Source organism: Schistocerca nitens, chromosome 12 (genome assembly GCF_023898315.1).
Source record: "Schistocerca nitens isolate TAMUIC-IGC-003100 chromosome 12, iqSchNite1.1, whole genome shotgun sequence".
In the NCBI taxonomy this organism is placed as follows: Eukaryota; Metazoa; Arthropoda; class Insecta; order Orthoptera; family Acrididae; genus Schistocerca; species Schistocerca nitens.
Genome location: NC_064625.1, coordinates 171,113,664 through 171,133,056, shown reverse-complemented (window position 1 = coordinate 171,133,056; position 19,393 = coordinate 171,113,664). Strand labels below are relative to the sequence as shown.

The 19,393-nt window shown below is 42.1% G+C and overlaps 1 protein-coding gene across 1 annotated transcript in view; it reads right to left on the bottom strand.

The window, feature by feature from the left end:
- Positions 1–19,393, bottom strand: part of LOC126214986 (protein artichoke-like) — a 339,045-nt gene that overhangs the window by 11,802 nt on the left and 307,850 nt on the right. Inside the window, exons 15-16 of the mRNA XM_049941617.1 lie at positions 13,770–13,982; positions 5,175–5,379 (exon numbers count right to left, since the gene is read on the bottom strand). Coding sequence (XP_049797574.1) covers positions 5,175–5,379; positions 13,770–13,982 — 418 coding nt within the window. The remainder of the gene's footprint in view (positions 1–5,174; positions 5,380–13,769; positions 13,983–19,393) is intronic.

Below are 19,393 nucleotides of genomic sequence, written 5' to 3'. Positions count from 1 at the left end.
GTCTCACTCTAGCTTCGTAGTTTATTAGGCAGACAGGATTTAAATGACATAGCAGCAAACGTGAAAGAATACATGGCAAAATGTTTATATTAGTATTATTCTTATGGTGAAGAGAATACTGCATGTGATTCACAATTCATAAAAGTTCCTATTAGCAACCATCTCTTCTCACAGGTAGCAAAATATTCAGAACATAGAGTTGGCCGTATTGACACACATCCCAAACAGTCTTGCCGGTCGGATTTTCGTAGTACATTCAAATGCTGCTACATTCAAAGATGAACAATACAGAATTTGTATTTACTTTGTTGGATAATGTATGAAAATGCAGTGGTCGAAACTCGGGGCGGAGAAAAAAAGCTCGTCTTCCACCTCTTTTTTATTTAAATTTATTTACTGACGCAAAGTTTTTTGCGCCAGTATTTATCTTTGTGCCTGCAAAGCACGCCTGTGTAGTGCTACATATATTCGATGGCAGAAGTTAGTTGTGGTGGCACCTACCAACATTTTCTAGAACTTCCACTTACTTTGCACTCAATTCTAAGCTGCAGGCACTTTTTTGGATTACAAAAACTGGAAAAAAAGTGCGGCTAAGATTCCAGTAAATACGGTAGTCAATCTCCTGTTAAAAAAGTTACATACACTGTAATAGCTAGAAAATAACAGTTGTAGACCTATCGCGGTTACCAGAGCTCGAAACTTCCAAACGAGCCTACGAGAAGAACGACGGTAATGAAGCACCTTCTGTTGGACTCCTCAGAAATATAATGAGGTTATTAGAAAAAAGGAGAGGAAAGCAACTCCAGTCCGGAGTCAGTCTGCTGGGTCATCCTCGGCCAGTGACATTATTGAGAGATGCATTAAAGAGGGGCGTGCTGTCAGCACACAGCTCTCCCCGCTGTTGTCTGGTTAGCAGAGCTAAAGCCAGCACTCGAGTACAAGGAGCGTTCGGTGAGTAATGCGACACACTTTTTTCTCTGCCATTTCGGTTGAAAAAATGCAGAATTTGCTGTGAGACATTGTGGAATATTCCTCCTTCAGCCCCTATAATTTTGTGAAGTCCCGATAGGTGGTAGCCTTCAAAATGGCATCTGTAACAGAGGTGCACTGCACACTTAGAGCTGGCATCGAGTTTCTATCGGTGGAAAAACAGAGCATTGCAGATATTCACAGAATGTCGGCAGAGACCTGGCAGTGAACAAAAGTGCGGCGAGTCGTCGAGCGAGGCACCTGTCATCGCTGCAATCTTTTCTGATCTCTGGTGTGCCGGCTGGTCGTACACAACTGTGACTCGAGCAGTGTTCGAATGTGCCGTCACTCTCGTTCGAGACAGTCGACAAAAACCTTGTCGGTCAACTGGACGTCTCTGTGGTTAGTGCTGACACACTCATCCACCAGTCGTGTTACTCGAGAGTGTGTGCTCGCCGGGTTTCTTGCCGCTTAACGGAAGACCGTACAGAACAATGGAGGACAATCTGTGTCGAACTGTTTGCACATTACGAGGCTGATCGCAATACTTTTTTGTCGAATATTGTCACAGGTGCTGAGATGTGGGTTCATCACGTCGAACCAGAAACAAAACGGCAATCCGTGAGTGGCCCCACACCACCTCCCCTCCAGAGAAAAAGTTCAAAGCCGTACACTTAACTGATAAAATCGTGGCAACAGTCTTCTGGGACACAGAAGATGTTATTCTGTTTCATGTCCTCACACACGGTGCAATGACCAACTGTGAAGTGCATCGTGCTACCCTCAGGAAACTGAAGAAATGACTTCAGCGCATTTGTCGCCACAAAAATGCGAAGGAACTTCTCCTTCTCTGTGACAATGCCAGGCCTAACACAGGTCTGTGCACCCGAGATGAGATCACAAAACTCCGTTGAATTACTCTTCTTCATCCACCCTACAGCCCGAATCTCACACCTTCTGACTTCAATCAGCTTGGCCCGATGTAGGTGGACTCCACGGGAAACAGTACACAGATGACGGGGGAAATCGCTGACACACAAAGACGTCGGCTCCGACGTCGACCAGTAGAGTGGTATACGAGCTCTCCCAGTAAAGTGGCATAAGCTGTCGCATTGAACAGAGATTGCCAGCCGATGTGGCCTGCGGTTCTAGACGCTTCAGTCCGGAACTGCGCTACTGCTACGGTCGCAGGTTCAAATCCTGCCTCGGGCGTGGCTGTGTGTGATGTCCTTAGGTTAGTTAGGTTTAAGTGGCTCTAAGTCTAAGGGACTGATGACCTCAGATGTTAAGTCCCATAGTGCTGAGAGCCATTTGAACCATTTTTTGAACAGAGATTATGCTGAAAAATAGTGTTTCGTAGCCAAAAGAGTGGGGAATAATATAGTGTACTGGGATCACAAACAAAACCCCCCTGCTTTCAGAAAATAATGTGTTGCATTACTTACTGAAAGCACCTTGTAACTCCTCGATTGGCATCAGGAGGCTCGGTCTGACCCTTTCCAGTTCTCCCACTGAGGAAGAATCGCTGACAGTATTGAGAATTGAACCCAGGTCCCCCGCATGGCAGTCAACTCAGCTGATCACTTAGCTACAGATGTGGACTCATTATTAGAACTACGTTACAGTTCAGTCCCAGTTCACGAGTTATGACTTGCAACCGTCACCATTTTAATAGGTACAAAATAATATAGTCCTATAACTCTTTCCAGAGCATAAAACTTCCAAACAATCCCACAAAGAGCAGTAGTATTGAATTATTTTCTGTTGGGCTCCTCAGTAACATAAAAAGGTCATTATTAAGGCAGCCATACAATTCTGCCACAGTTGACAGGTGATAGGACTTGGAACTGTGACGTACTACAGGACCAAACATTATTTGTCATCTGTCATTACCTCTTCAGGAACACTGCAACAGCAATATGGCAACAGCCACCATCACATCACAGCCAGTGGAAAAGACTCGCAAATATGAATAATGAAAAGACCGAGACATATAAAATGATGCATGTGGTGTGAAGAGTTACACAGAGACCAGTACACCTGTACTGGGTGATGATATCTGGTCCGTGCAGATACAATATAGTGTTCAAATGATCTACCACATTTGTTTTTAACTAGTATGGAGAGGTCCCCAGGGGTGGGACTAACATTTTCAGACTGCCTTTTACAGTTGTGTACGTCAGGTTCCCAGGAATCGCACCTTGGTGTGGCCTCGTTTGCAAGTAATTGGCACAAAAGTATTTCAGAAGTTCTCTTGATCCACTAGAGCCTTAAAAATAGCATTAAGTTTCAGAATGGCATTGTAACATAGTGATTAAATTATTTGGGTGGTATGCTGAACGTTGTATGTTCAGGTTTTGTTGGGTACTACTTATTTTTTATATCATTATCTACATGACTGTGATCATTACTTTTATTCAGTTAATTGTTTAAGCACTATTTCTTTCATTTCTAAACATTTGCCACATCATTATAATCATCTTATTTTCTTTTAGGGATCTGTACCTCAATAGGTAAAAACAGAACCCTAATAAGATCACTTCATTCTCTATGTATCTGTCAGTCCGACTTTTCAGAACCCTTTTCTCAGGAATGGGAAGACATTTCAAGCTGAAATTTGAGCTCTACGGTCCCTTGGTAATGTAAAAACGTGAAGTTTCTAAGTCAGGGCAATCAAAAGATACAACCATTTATGTCACTTGTATTCATACTCACGAATTAACTTATCAAAAACCTATATTCTTGAAAGTCTTGGGATCCCTCAGACTAATACCTTGACAGTATCTGTGTCAATAACAGGCTAAAATCATTGAGATTCTTGATTCTTGGAATGAATGAACTGTCTATGTAGGTAATTAAGTCTGTATGGAACCTTCAGTGTGTCAGTTCTACTCACATCTGGCCAATTCTTCATTTTCGTTTCTTGTACCCTTTCTCCATTTGCAATCTTTTCCCATATTTTTTAAGTTATTTTTGTGTGTTTATTAAGATTTAATTTCATTCTTTTCATCACTTTATATTTTCATATGTGTTATTTAAATTGTGACCTGTGTTACTCATTTTTCTTGAATTTCATTAAATTAAAAAAATAAACCCTTCATTTAAATATTCATCTGTATTATTTTGTCAGTGGTACGACAAGAATTTTTGTTTTAAATCCTTGTCTGGTGATTACCAACCAAAAAATTATATTTTATAATGATGAGTAAATACTTGGCATCATTGAACTGCCAATACAAATACATTATTTCATCTTCTATTTTTTAATCAGGTTATCAGTATTTTTAAATGTGTAAAAATTGTGACAGATAAATAACCACAAGAAAAGGATTTTTGAAGAAGAGAAATTTGTTAATGTTGAATATATATTTAAGTGTTAGGAGGCCTTTTCTGAAGGTATTTGTCTGGAGTGTAGCCATATGTGGAAGTGAAACATGGATGATCAACAGTTTAGACAAGAAGAGAGCAGAAGTTTTCAAAATGTGGTGCTACAGAGAAGACTGCTGAAGATTAGATGAGTAGATCACATAACTAATGAGAAGATACTGAATAGAACTGCGGAGAAAAGAAACTTGCACGCTTCACTTCATATCTACAATGCACGTTGTCTACGGATCTAATCAGTGCTGTTTTTCTGGGGGAACGCTCAGGGATGCGTACCCCTTAACATTTTCGTCAGCAAAGTAATCTTTTTACGATGTTGAGAACTTGGAAGAGTGCGAAAGATTTATTTCGTGGACGTACATTTTTTATTTCATTTTTTCGTGTCGGTAATTGCAATACGAACGATACCAGTGGAGTTTTTGGTGGGAAAAGCTACGTCATCGATTGTTTCGAGTATTTCGAAACTGCGGCAACTGAATCGCCGGCAGCCAGTTTGACAAGCGTGTAGTGCCCTCACCCGCTAATAGTAGGCGACGGTAGTGCTAAACGGATATGCGTTAGCTAAAACGCCGAGGTACCGATAGATGTCTCTACGGTCCCGATACCGTGATGATGATGATGACGTCACGGCTAAAAGCAGACGGGTGGTATCCCACGCTGCAGTTATAAGTAATTTTCGCCGCATTATATCCAATGTCGGAGTACCCTCGAACTGTTTTTTAGAAAAAAAGCACCGGATCTAATAAACGTAAGCAAATAAACAAAAAATTAATTCGGCAGCCACTACGCCGTCTTAGAATAGGTAGGGTGGAGTGCGGTACCTCGAGGCCGGACGCGCGGAGCCCGGCCAGTGCGCCCCCGGACACCTGTCGCAGCGCGCGGCCGTGCAGCCCGAGGTGGCGCAGCCGGGGGTGCAGCGTGGCCGCCAGCTGGTCGCTGCCCAGGGAGGCCTCCGTCGCCTCCAGGTCCAGGCTCTCCAGAGGGGGCAGCCCACGCAGCATGGCGCGCACGTCCAGGAAGCCCAGCCTGGAGAATACTCACATTTATTAACGGACGAGGAAGCGATTCGGGCACGGTGTACCGGTCCGAAAGAGTTTTGAATTAGACTGTACGTAACAAAGAAAGGTTGGAAACTGATCTTTCATCTGGAGCATTCTAAATCAAAAGTTAAAATTTATGGTATACGGATTTATAACTATTGACAAGTTTCCATTAGTGTCACACATGCCCGCTGGGGAAAAAATTGTGTACAGTACTTCTTGTTACACTGTTTAATCTGTAGGAATAACTTTCCACTAAATTCTAATTTTCTCGAATCATTTACATTATTCTGGAGGCACATCAAAAGGTTATTCTTGGTTCACTTCAGAACATACCTACTGCATGCTGAAAGTTATCCTAAAAATGTTTGAGGCGGCTCCTATCAAACCTTTGAATTGGCCCGTCCAGAAAACCTACCTGTTTCTTTGAACCACAATACAATAGTACTTGTTATGTCTACAAGAACTTTATCATACTGATACAGAAAAGTATCAAATCCAAGTTAGAGACTCTAGTACCTCCCGCCACGGAAGTCGAACAAGCGCCAGAACAAATGGACGTGGTCAGCCCGTAGAGGGCTCTGCGTGCGCGGCGGCTATTCCGCGCAGCGAGGCCGCCACCGCTACGCCACGTGCAGACGGCGGCCGATAGCCGCTCCCTCCGGTTTGGTATATAGGGACCCGCTCTGCCCTAGTCCAGTCAGTCTGGTACTCGCTCTGGATTGCGCTTCTGTCTCGGCGGTACTGCGTTCTGGTCGTTGCTTGTTGTTGACATTTTCCTGGCTCTGATTCCGAGTGGATTTACTGTTGGTTTTGGCGTTGTGGTTTCTACAAGTCTCCGTTGTTTATCTCTTCCTTGTTGTGTCGGTCACAGTTGGTCACGGTCGGTTGTTGTCAGTTGGCGTTGGTGTGTCGTCCGACTCATCCTGGCGGCTCTGATCCGCAGCCTAAGGCATTGCCGCAGTTGGTTTTGGTTGCCACAGAGACACATATAAAGGCCTAAACCCATCCGGCCACCCTCTGACACTAACATTGCCAAATCCGTAGTAACAAGGCCGACCCCACATTGAAGTGGGACAAAGGCTGTAAGAAAATGATGATGACGATGATGCTTAAGGCTGAAACTGTTATCGTAAATACCAGCATTCGTTTTGGCATTAGCTGAAACTGTTGGTTTAGCACCAAAGAAAATTTTTTCTTCTGACAATCGCACCACTTTCACCGTATTGTAGATTCACCACACCACACTCAAATACATATCATTTGGGATACAGACAACACAGTCTACGCATATTCAGCTGAAAGCACATCACATTCTGTGCTCACCAGTGTTCCTGCATAATTGGCCAAGCTGGTTAATGAAATACGTACAAAATCCATAAAGAAGCAGGCGATACACACTTCAAGTAAAGTGAGTGATACATTGTAATTTTTACTATGTTAATGTACATTTACCATTATGTTTCTTCCTGTTATACATATTAATCATTATTTAATATCACTTGAAGTAATGTAATTACCTGCAGAAGACAAAGACCATTATCAGAAAACTTTAGGTATACATGTGTGTCTTCAGTCAGTTCAGATGTTTCATATCTTGGATGGCACAAATTTGTTTTTAATGCAATTTTGGACAATATTATAGAATTATCACATAGAAATTTCCAAAAAAGACTGTAAAATTTTGTAGTTACATGTTCAAAATATAAACATTTCAAACATAAACAGCATTTAACTCTCAAGATGGGATGCTGTTTTCCAGAACACGAGCAGGCATGCGGAGTACTTTGCACCCCCGTAAATAACAACTGTCTTTATGTTACCGAAGTAAACATGTATGCACAAAATCACAGTTTAATCTTAGCTTAGTCAAACAATGATAAAATAAACTTACATTATATGAGCTAAAGCATGGTTTAATTAAACAATAATAAAATAACCATCCATTATATCACACTGTTGCAACATTCAGTTGTTACCCTGCAGTAATGACTCACTCAGAGCATGAAACAGTGCAGTTGCATCATATCCCAACCAACCACTTATTTGATTATCTCTTAGACAACTGCCTCATTATGAGATTGTGCTGCTAGCTCATAGTCTCGAGTCATTTTCTAGCACGGATCGTAAATTTTTTCTCACCTAGCTCACTGTATATTTTTTATTGCTGCTACTCCCTTGGGTGTATGACAATGCAACACATCATTGTGTTAGCTGAAAGAATATGCATGGACTCACAATTAGAAAACAACAATGGTATTGCACAAGACAATATTATTTGCGGTTGCTGCACTTTATGCATAGGGACACCTGTGTGAAGGTTAAACTAAATTGAAAGGCATTTGTATCAACTAACAAATCTGTAACATTGAAACATATGACTTAGTACCACACATACACTTATTGTCAAAAGTATTATCATATGGGATATCAAGTGAAATTTGTTACTGGATTGAGAAGTTTTTGGTAGGGAAGATAGAGCATGTTACCTTGGATGGAGAATCATCATCAGATGTAGAAGCAACTTTGGGTGTGCCTCATGAAAGTGTGCTGAGACTCTTTCTGTTCATTTTGTATGTTAATCAACTTCATGACAATATTCCTAGTAACCAAAGATTTTTCAGATGATGCAGTTAACCATAATGGAGTACTGTCTGAAAGAAGCTGCATAAATATTCAGTCAGATCTTCATAAGATTTCAATGTGGTGCAAAGGTTGGTAAATTGCTTTAAATGTTGAAAAATGCAAAATTTTGCTCTTCAGAAAATGAGTTACAGTGGAATCAGCCAGCTCGTATAAATATCTGGGTGTAACACTTTGTAGGAATATGAAATGGAATGATCACATAGGCTCAGTCATGAGTAAATCAGGTGGTAGATTTCAATTTGATTGTGTAATCAATCTACAAAGGAGGTAACTTAGAAATCACTTGAGTGACACATTCGAGAACACTGCTCAAGAGTGTGGAACCCGTACGAAACAGGACTAACAGGGGATATTGAACATATACAGAGAAGGTCTGCACAAATGGTCACAAGTTTATTTGACCAATGGGAGATTGTTACAGTAATGCTGAAGAAACTTAACTGGCAGGCTCAGAAGGTAGACATAAACTATCCCGAGAAAGACTACTAACAACGTTACAAGAAGTGCCTTTATATGATGACTCTTGGAATATATTGCAATCACCTACGTATTGCTCACATAGGGATTTTGAGGACAAGGTTAGATTAACTACAGCATGCACAGAGGCGTTTAAATAATTCTTCCCATTCTCCATACTTGAAAGGGATAGGAAGAAACCCTAATAACTGGTACAGAGGGCTGCACTCTCTGCCACACACTTCACAGTGGTTTGCAGATTGTAGATTTAGGTGTAGATGAAAATGTATGTGACTAGAATAGTTAATAGAAACTTGCAGGCACCAAAAATTACTGTTAATACCCAAAATTTTATGATATTTTCTATGAAAAGTTAACAATACTCATTACTTCAGAAGTGTCATTTGTTTGTAACAACATATTGTGACACTTAAAGTTTTATGAATTTTTAATACTTCTCTGTATATTGAGAGAAGTTAAAATTGTAAGAATGAGAAAATATTTGTAATTGTTAAGGCCAATGCAAGGCCAGGCACAGGGCTCGTTATTCGTTTATTGAGAAGTCGTCAGTTTGAATTGGTTGCGTGGCAGATTTTGAGGCTAAAGTGCACTATTTTTGAACCAGTTCAGTTAACGAATTCTTCACGCTGTGCTTGATAATGAGACAGTACAAGTTTTTGTCATATGTAAGATGGTGTTTCATTCCACAGGTTTCAGTTAAAATCTGGAGCTCTGTCAACTGTAGACAGTGTGCAACCTCATCAGAAAAGTACGCTCATGCTCAGAAAAAAACAGAACACCTCGAACTACTAGAGACTATATTCATATTCACAGGACGTGTACATTAATATGTTCTGTAGGAACGATCAGCATTTGACCAATGTCGGCCCGCAGGTTCACGGTCGACATTGATATTGCGACGCTACCCACCGGTAAACTGTGCCTGCTGCTCTCGCCGCTATAAACTGAAGGTGACGGATCAGTGTGACTCGAGCAGACGTGCAGGACGCCTTGCCGATGTACGCACGAAAAGTAATGTCAAATCGTCAAGTTTGAAAGAGGGCGCATTATTGGCACGAGAGAATGTGACGCATACCTCTGGGAAACTGCTGCTAGTGTGGGAGGAATTGTTTTGGCAGTGCGACGGGTGTGTGCAGAACGCTTCACGGAAGGCCGTAGAACACGAGGAGGTGAGTTAGGTCGCACTACCCAGACCACCCTCTGAGAAGATCGACACCTCATCCGAACGGCATTGCAGAACTACCCTTCTCAGATCTGGCACAATAGCGGAATAGTGTAACACGTCGTACACTATCCGGGTGACAGTCCGTCGCCGGTTATTACGGTACGGGCTACGCACGTGTCGCCCGATTCTCCACCTGACTTTGAAGAATGTTCAGAAATGTGCTAAACGGCAACGGTATACGGAGCAATATCGTCGGGGAATGGAACGGCACGAGATAGTGTTTTCTGGTTTGTTTATTTGTCACTGCATTCGCACGAGACCTCATGGCCCGACGGTGTGGGTTGCTGTCGAGTTCTACCACAAATCACAGATGGTTGTTGTCCAGGGCACCGTGGTCAGTGCGACCTGTGTGAATGACATCCTGGAACCTGTAGCCATACCCTTTCTGCACAACACCCCAGATGCCATTTTTCAGCAAGACAATCCACTACCACATGTTGCTGCACGAACAGGTGCTTTCTCGGTGTCACAGGAGGTCAGCCTTTTGTCCTAATGCACCAGATCACCAGACTTGTCGCCAGTCGAAAAAGTGTGGGATACGGTCCAAAGAAGGCTGCAGTGCTGTGACCCGATGCCGACCACCACAGACGAACTTTGGAGGCAGGTGAGTACAACACGGACGGCCTATACCCCAGAATGCCACTCGTGTCTTATACACGTCAATGCCACACCGCACGGAACAAGTTATCGGGGCCCGTGGCAGACCCTGTGCCTACTGAGCAACAGGAGACACACTGAACTGATCTTCATACATCTATATTTAAATTGGACGAAGGTGGGACACAGCTGGTACAATTTCTATTAAAAATGAAATTCCTCCAGCTGTAATTAAGATTTAATATTTACTTCGCTACTAGTTTCGGCTTTGCGTCAATGCCATCTTCGGGCCTGTACACTTTGATGAAATCAGTTGTGTGGCTCAGCCTAGCAGTCCGCAGTGAGACCGACACGTGCTCCACACGGATGGCGGGCAGACTGCCCACCGTCAATCTGGAGCACGTGTCGGTCTGGTAGGCAGTCTGCCCGCCATCCGTGTGGAGCACGTGTCGGTCTCACTGCGGACTGCTAGGCTGAGCCACACACAACTGATTTCATCAATGTGTACAGGCCTGAAGATGGCATTGATGCAACATCAAAACTAGTAGTGATGAAGTAAATATAAAATCTTAAATACAGCTGGAGGAATTTCATTTTTAATAAAAATACTGAACTGAGGTGACTGAAATGTTAATCATTTCTGCAGAACATACTAATTTACATGTACTGTGAATGTGTATGTCATATCTCTAGTCGTTCAAGGTGTTCTGGTTTTCCTGAACATGTCTATATTTATTAAGATTTTTTATATTCCTCCTGTTGCAACATTAAATGCAAACATGATTATTTTGAACTGGTTGCACTTTTGGAGGTATATATATTTGGCTGTAGATAATAGCATAAATTAGACCTTCTAATACTATATGGGCCAACTTCATCTGCAGTAGTATTTAGCAACATATACATAATAAAATACCGTAAAGAAATCAATCTATTGACATGTGACAAAGAGGGTTTCAGAAAATGTCATTTTTGTGAAACAACTGACTTCGTTTGGACAAAGTGCGAGTGCTGCAACAGGGGATATCAGGCTCACAGATTTAGATTATCTGAAGGCTTTTCATACTGTTCCTCACAAATACCTTCTAATACAATTTCATTCCTAGGGAGCATCACCTCAGTTGTGTGACAGGATTCATGATCTATCAGAAAGGTCACAGTTCATAGCAATGATGGGAAAATGTCTACTGAAACCTGCTGTTCTTAGCCTATAGACCTGATTTAGGAGACAATTCGAGCACCTCTATTATTTTGTTTACTGGACATTAACTTACAGCATCACCTGTATCAGTAGAGGACCAAAACAAATTGCAAAATGATGTAGACAAGATATCTGCATGCTGCAGAAAGTGACAAATGACCCTAAACAATACAAAGTTAGAGAAGATTGTTATGTGAAAAAAAGAAAAGAAAAGAAACCACACACACACACACACACAAATTTATAGGCAGTTGGTTGAACTGAATACTTGGGTATTACGATTGCAAAGAATTTATATTGCAACTACCATACAGAAATTTCTTGTGAGGCAAGGCAAACCAAAGGTTGCGTTTTATCGGTAGAACACTTTAAAGATGTAACACATCTGCTAAAGAGTTGCCTGTACTATGCTCGTATCTCCTCTTCCGGAGTGTTGCCACATGATATGGGATCCTTACCACATAGGATTGACAAAGAACATCAAAAGAGATCGAAGAAGGGCAGCAGGTTCTGAATTACTGTGAGATGGGAGAGAGTGTCATGCATATTATAAGCTAGTTGGGGGTGACAGTCAGTATTACAAAGGTGTTTTTATTGTGGAGAGATCTTTTCACTAAGTTTCAATCACCAACTTTCTGCTAACAGTGCAAACAACGTAAAAATATTTTGTTGACTCCGATCTATATAGAGAGAAATGATCGTGGTAATACGAGGGAAGATCAAAAAGTAATGCAAAATAATTTTTTTACCAAAAAGTTTAATAAGTAAAAAAAAAAAAATCACAAATGAACTTACATCTTTTACGTATTTTTCTACATAGTCACCAATGTTCTCAACACATTGCTCCCATCATGGTACCACTTTCAATATGGCCTGTTTGTAGAAGTCCATTTGGCTGGAGTATAGCCATCTGCAGTTTTGGATTTCCCTTCCACATCCATCGCAAAGTGTTGTCCGGCCAGGAATTTCCTCACGGGACAAAACAGATAACACTCAGATGCTGCAAAATCCTGACGGTACACCGAGCAAGGTGGCGCAGTGGCTAGCACACTGGACTCGCATTCGGGAGGATGACAGTTCAATCCCGCATCCGGCCATCCCGATTTAGGTTTTCCGTGATTTCCCTAAATCACTCCAGGCGAATGCTGGGATGGTTCCTTTGAAAGGGCACAGCTGACTTCCTTCCCTATCGTTCCCTAATCCGACGAGACTGATGACCTCGCTGTCTGGTCTCTTCCCCCAAACGAACCAACCCTGATGGTACAGTGGATGCTGGGGCACCTCTCACCCGAATCTGGCTGTTTTCTTACGATCAGGAGCAGCAACGTGGGTGCGAGCACTGTCACGAGGAAGAATGACACCGTCAGCTTTAATGTTGTGGCATTTGTCACGAAGGGCACGATGCAAGTTAACCAGACTTTTAATGGAAATTGTAGCGTTCACAGTGCTCCCGTGTTGTGCAAAGCCCACCAATAACAATCCGCGCAGGGCTGCAGCTCCTACTGCCTGCCCGGAGTGCGGTGAAACACTAAGTTTCACAAGGCCCTCTTGGAAGAATGCACACCGCGTGGAGACATTGCTACAGTCCATACAGCTCTGTAGGATTGTTGTAAAATTTCAATATTCCTGCTGCAAAAACACCAGAGAAAAAATTATTTCACATTACTTTCAATTCCTCCCTCGTAAAATGAGACAAATCAGGATTTGAAGGAAGACTTGTGAGTTCATTTTTCCCACGTGGTATTCAAAAATGAAATGGTTGGAAAATAGTCTAAAACTGGCTCTCTGGCTCCCACTTCAAACACTTCAGTGTGTTATTTACATCGATTAAGACGGACAGCCATTCAAAATCAGACTGAAATAATTTTGTTGAATGTGAATAATTTGGTGTCAGCTGTATTAGGTCACCAACATGTAGAACATCTGTACCTAATACAACTGATGCCAAGTTATTTCCATCCATCGAATATTTTTTAATCTACTAGCATGTGAATTACAGAGTAGTGAAGGAGACATAGATGTTTGTGCTACGTTAAGAAATGCCAAGCATTTATTCTTGTCATTTGTGGCTTTCAGGTAAGAGCACGACCGTGAAAATCATTTGAAAGAGGACATTTTCAGACGCTTCCGTAGCACGGGGAAGCAGAACACAATACCCCCGACAAGCGGTCGGGGTCTCTCCGCAAGTTCTCCGCAGTGCGTCAGATTCTGCAGCACTGCAGTCACAGACCTGGGGTATCCGTAGACAGCGAGCTCCTGGAGGGACCTCAGCCCGCGGAAAGCGGCGGCCTCGATGCGGGTGCACTGCGGCAGGTCGCTGGCGTCTAGCCGGGCCAGGGTTCGCAGCCCGTCCAGGTCGCCGGCTTGCACTGCCGCCACCGGGTTCCCCGACAGCCGTAGCTCCCGCAGTGCCGGCAGCCGCCGCCACGTCTCGCGGTCCAGCCTGCCACACAGATGAGGTACTTCTACCTGGACGGTTGTCCAAACACGGGAGGATGTTTCGGGTGGAGTTGAGGAATAAATGCACGTATCTACTTTATATTTTATTCCAGTCTAATTTTTTATACACTAAACTGTTGTTTAAGCTCCTTCATATTTGTTATTGTAAAAATAACTGAAATTTTACACTTAACACAGACATCCCCCCCATGAACCGTGGACCTTGCCGTCAGTGGGGAGGCTTGCGTGCCTCAGCGATACAGATAGCCGTACCGTAGGTGCAACCACAACGGAGGGGTATCTCTTGAGAGGCCAGACAAATGTGTGGTTCCTGAAGAGGGGCAGCAGCCTTTTCAGTAGTTGCAGGGGCAACAGTCTTGATGATTGACTGATCTGGCCTTGTAACAATAACCAAAACGGACTTGCTGTGCTGGTACTGCGAACGGCTGAAAGCAAGGGGAAACTACAGCCATAATTTTTCCCGAGGACATGCAGCTTTACTGTATGATTAAATGATGATGGCGTCCTCTTGGGTAAAATATTCCAGAGGTAAAATAGTCCCCCATTCGGATCTCCGGGCGGGGACTACTCAGGAGGACGTCGTTATCAGGAGAAAGAGAACGCGTTCTACGGATCAGAGCATGGGCTGTCAGATCCCTTAATCGGGCAGGTAGGTTAGATAATTTAAAAAGGGAAATGGATAGGTTAAAGTTAGATATAGTGGGAATTAGTGAAGCTCGGTGGCAGGAGGAACAAGTCTTTTGGTCAGGTGAATACAGGGTTATAAATACAAAATCAAATAGGGGCAATGCAGGAGTAGGTTTAATAATGAATAGGAAAATAGGAGTGTGGATAAGCTACTACAAACAGCATAGTGAACGCATTATTGTGGCCAAGATAGACACTAAGCCCATGCCTACTACAGTAGTACAAGTCTACATGCCAACTAGCTCTGCAGATGATGAAGAAATTGATGAACTGTATGATGAGATAAAAGAAATTATTCAGGTAGTGAAGGGAGATGAAAATTTAATAGTCGTGGGTGACTGGAATTCGACAGTAGGAAAAGGGAGAGAAGGAAACATAGTAGGTGAATATGGATTGGGGCTAAGAAATGAAAGAGGAAGCCGCCTGGTAGAATTTTGCACAGATCATAACTTACTCATAGCTAACACTTGGTTTAAGAATCATGATAGAAGGTTGTATACATGGAAGAACCCTGGAGATACTAGAAGGTTTCAGATAGGTTATATAATGATAAGACAGAGATTTAGGAACCAGGTTTTAAATTGTAAGATATTTCCAGGTGCAGATGTGGACTCTGACCACAATCTATTGGTTATGAACTGTAGATTAAAACTGAAGAAACTGCAAAAAGGTGGGAATTTAAGGAGATGGGACCTGGATAAACTGAATAAACCAGAGGTCGTACAGAGTTTCAGGGAGAGCATAAGGGAGCAATTGACAGGAATGGGGGAAAGAAATACAGTAAAAGTAGAATGGGTAGCTTTGAGAGATGAAATAGTGAAGGCAGCAGAGGATCAAGTAAGTAAAAAGACGAGGGCTAGTAGAAATCCATGGGTAACAGAAGAGATACTGAATTTAATTGATGAAAGGAGAAAATATAAAAATTCAGTAAATGAAGCAGGGAAAAAGGAATACAAACGTCTCAAAAATGAGATTGACAGGAAGTGCAAAATGGCTAAGCAGGGATGGCTAGAGGACAAATGTAAGGATGTAGAGGCTTATCTCACTAGAGGTAAGATGGATACTGCCTACAGGAAAATTAAAGAGACCTTTGGAGAAAAGAGAACCACTTGTATGAATATCAAGAGCTCAGATGGAAATCCAGTTCCAAGCACAGAAGGGAAAGCTGAAAGGTGGAAAGAGTATATAGAGGGTCTATATAAGGGCGATGTTCTTGAGGATAATATTATGGAAATGGAAGAGGATGTAGATGAAGATGAAATGGGAGATACGATACTGCGTGAAGAGTTTGACAGAGCACTGAAAGACCTGAGTCAAAACAAGGCCCTGGGAGTAGACAACATTCCATTAGAACTACTGACAGCCTTGGGAGAGCCAGTCCTGACAAAACTCTACCATCTGGTGAGCAAGATGTATGAGACAGGCGAAATTCCCTCAGGCTTCAAGAAGAATATAATAATTCCAATCCCAAAGAAAGCAGGTGTTGACAGATGTGAAAATTACCGAACTATCAGTTTAATAAGTCACAGCTGCAAAATACTAACGCGAATTCTTTACAGACGAATGGAAAAACTGGTAGAAGCGGACCTCGGGGAAGATCAGTTTGGATTCCGTAGAAATGTTGGAACACGTGAGGCAATACTAACCTTACGACTTATCTTAGAAGAAAGATTAAGAAAAGGCAAACCTACGTTTCTAGCATTTGTAGACTTAGAGAAAGCTTTTGACAATGTTGACTGGAATACTCTCTTTCAAATTCTGAAGGTGGCAGGGGTAAAATACAGGGAGCGAAAGGCTATTTACAATTCATACAGTTATAAGAGTCGAGGGGTATGAAAGGGAAGCAGTGGTTGGGAAGGGAGTGAGGCAGGGTTGTAGCCTCTCCCCAATGCTATCAATCTGAATATTGAGAAAGCAGTAAAGGAAACAAAAGAAAAGTTCGGAGTAGGTATTAAAATCCATGGAGAAGAAGTAAAAACTTTGAGGTTCGTCGATGACATTGTAATTCTGTCAGAGACAGCAAAGGACTTGGAAGAGCAGTTGAATGGAATGGACAGTGTCTTGAAAGGAGGGTATAAGATGAACATCCACAAAAGCATAACGAGGATAATGGAATGTAGTCGAATTAAGTCGGGTGATGGTGAGGAAATTAGATTAGGAAATGAGACACTTAAAGTAGTAAAGGTGTTTTGCTATTTTGGGAGCTAAATAACTGATGATGGTCAAAATAGAGAGGATATAAAATGTAGACTGGCAATGGCAAGGAAAGCGTTTCTGAAGAAGAGAAATTTGTTAACATCGAGTATAGATTTAAGTGTCAGGAAGTCGTTTCTGAAAGTATTTGTATGGAGTGTAGCCATGTATGGAAGTGAAACATAGACGATAAATAGTTTAGACAAGAAGAGAATAGAAGCTTTCGAAATGTGGTGCTACAGAAGAATGCTTAAGATTAGACAGGTAGATCACATAACTAATGAGGAGGTATTGAATAGAATTGGGGAGAAGAGGAATTTGTGGCATAACTTGACTTGAAGAAGGGTTCGGTTGGTAGGGCATGTTCTGAGGCATCAAGGGATCACCAATTTAGTACTGGAGGGCAGCGTGGAGGGTAAAAATCGTAGAGGGAGACCAAGAGATGAATACACTTAGCAGATTCAGAAGGATGTAGGCTGCAGTAGGTACTGGGAGATGAAGAAGCATGGAGAGCTGCATCAAACCAGTCTCAGAACTGAAGACCACAACAACAACAACAACAACAACACAGACATAAAAAAAAGTGCTCCATCCATATGGGCTGTCCTATTTATCCTGAAAACCTCAAATAATTTTTTGTTCAGAAGTAAAATAAAAAATAAATGTATCAAGCACTTGTTGAACAGCAGTACATCTTTTTAAAATAGTACCCACTATTTTATTATCCAGTAACGTACTCTGTCCCTTCTTTTCAAAAATGTATTACAATGTACTATTCACATAATCTTGGCAGTATATAAAATGTAATAGAAACCTGACTTACACTATTGTGCACTAGCACACAGTACACATATCCCAGGTAACATGAGCTGTCCACTTGCTGGCGTTGATAGTAAACAAGTGGAAACACGATGAAAATGCACATCAGTCAATAATTTTAAGTCAACAAGATTTGTGTGAGTACAGTGTACCCCAATGAGGAGAAGATACACAAAATATCATTTCAAAGTACTACAGTACTGTACTACATGTATGCATACCTGTCTTAAAAAAAAAGTAGATGTTGATAGTTCTCCACTGAGTGCTTTGAAATTCTGACACAAATGCACATCTTTTTTTATTCCTACTGAACTCCATATATACACCGCCCACCACGACATCGAATGCTGCCTGGCGGGCTTGCAGTCACATGGCACAGTAACAGAAGTATGTAAGTGGAGCAGACACGGATGGGGGATCACCCTAGTGAAGGCACGGACAACTTTTACAAAGATCAGATTATTATTATGCAGAGCCTGTGAACGAGTATCTCAAAAATGGCAAAGCCGGTCGAACGTTCGTGTGCTACTGTCGTGAGCATCTACGGAAAGAAGAGATAGAAGCACAGTGAAACTACCACTATGCACTAAGTGGTTGGACATCCACAACTGGTCGGAGGCTGGTCTGCTAAGTAAAGTAGGGTAGATGGTGATCTGTGGCATCTTTGCTGAAAGAGCAAGATGGTTGTGTGTTTCAGAGTGCACTGTTGAACATGGAGCTCTGCAGCAGACCAACTATATGTGTTCACATGTTGATCCACTGACATCATCAATTACAATTTCAGTGGTCACGCAACTATCAGGGTTTGACTGTCAATCGATGGAAATGTGTCGCTCTTTAGGTGAATCGCATTTTTGCTACACTAGGTTGACGGTCATCATCACAAATGCTGCCATCGAGGTGAACAGCGACTAGAAACGTGCAGCATACCACAGATTCACGTTGGTGGGAGCAGTATTATGCAATGGGAGACATTCTCGTGCACTTGCACGGGGACCTGTGGTAGTAACTGAAGACACACCGGTAGCTGCAAACAACCAGCATCCATTCATGCTCGATGTCTTCTCCAATGGCAAAGTCATTTTTCAGCAGTATAATTATCCACGTCTCGGAGCCACAACCGTACTACAGTGGTCTGGCGAGCATTAAAACTCACGTCGATGTCTCGGCAACAAATTTGCCCGATGTTAATCCTGTGGAACCGATGTGGGTTACTATCTAGCACCATCACCTCGCACGCAAATCGGCGGCCCATTATTTACGCAAATTATGTGACCTGTGCATAGACAGCTAATGCCACATATCTCCACAAACCTACCAACAAAGTGACGGATCCCTGAATCAGTGATGTATTTTGTTCCAAAGACGGACAAACAAGCTATTCAGCAGGTGGTCATTATGCCTTGGCTCTCAGTGTATATGGTGCTCCCGTAGCTTTATAAAAATGTGTGTATTCAAATGCAACATTGTCAAATAAATCCCTGAAGAACAAACATTTGCATCTGTATAAATAAAAATGCAAATGTTCATTACTTCAAAATCTTAAATTTCTGAAAGTTTACGGATTGCTTTCAAACTTTGAAACAACACTGCATTCAGGTAGATGTGTGTTTTGACGTGCCTGTTTTTTAAATATATGTAACATACAAATAAATATCTAATATACAAACAGGAGGTGTTATTACCAAATATTTC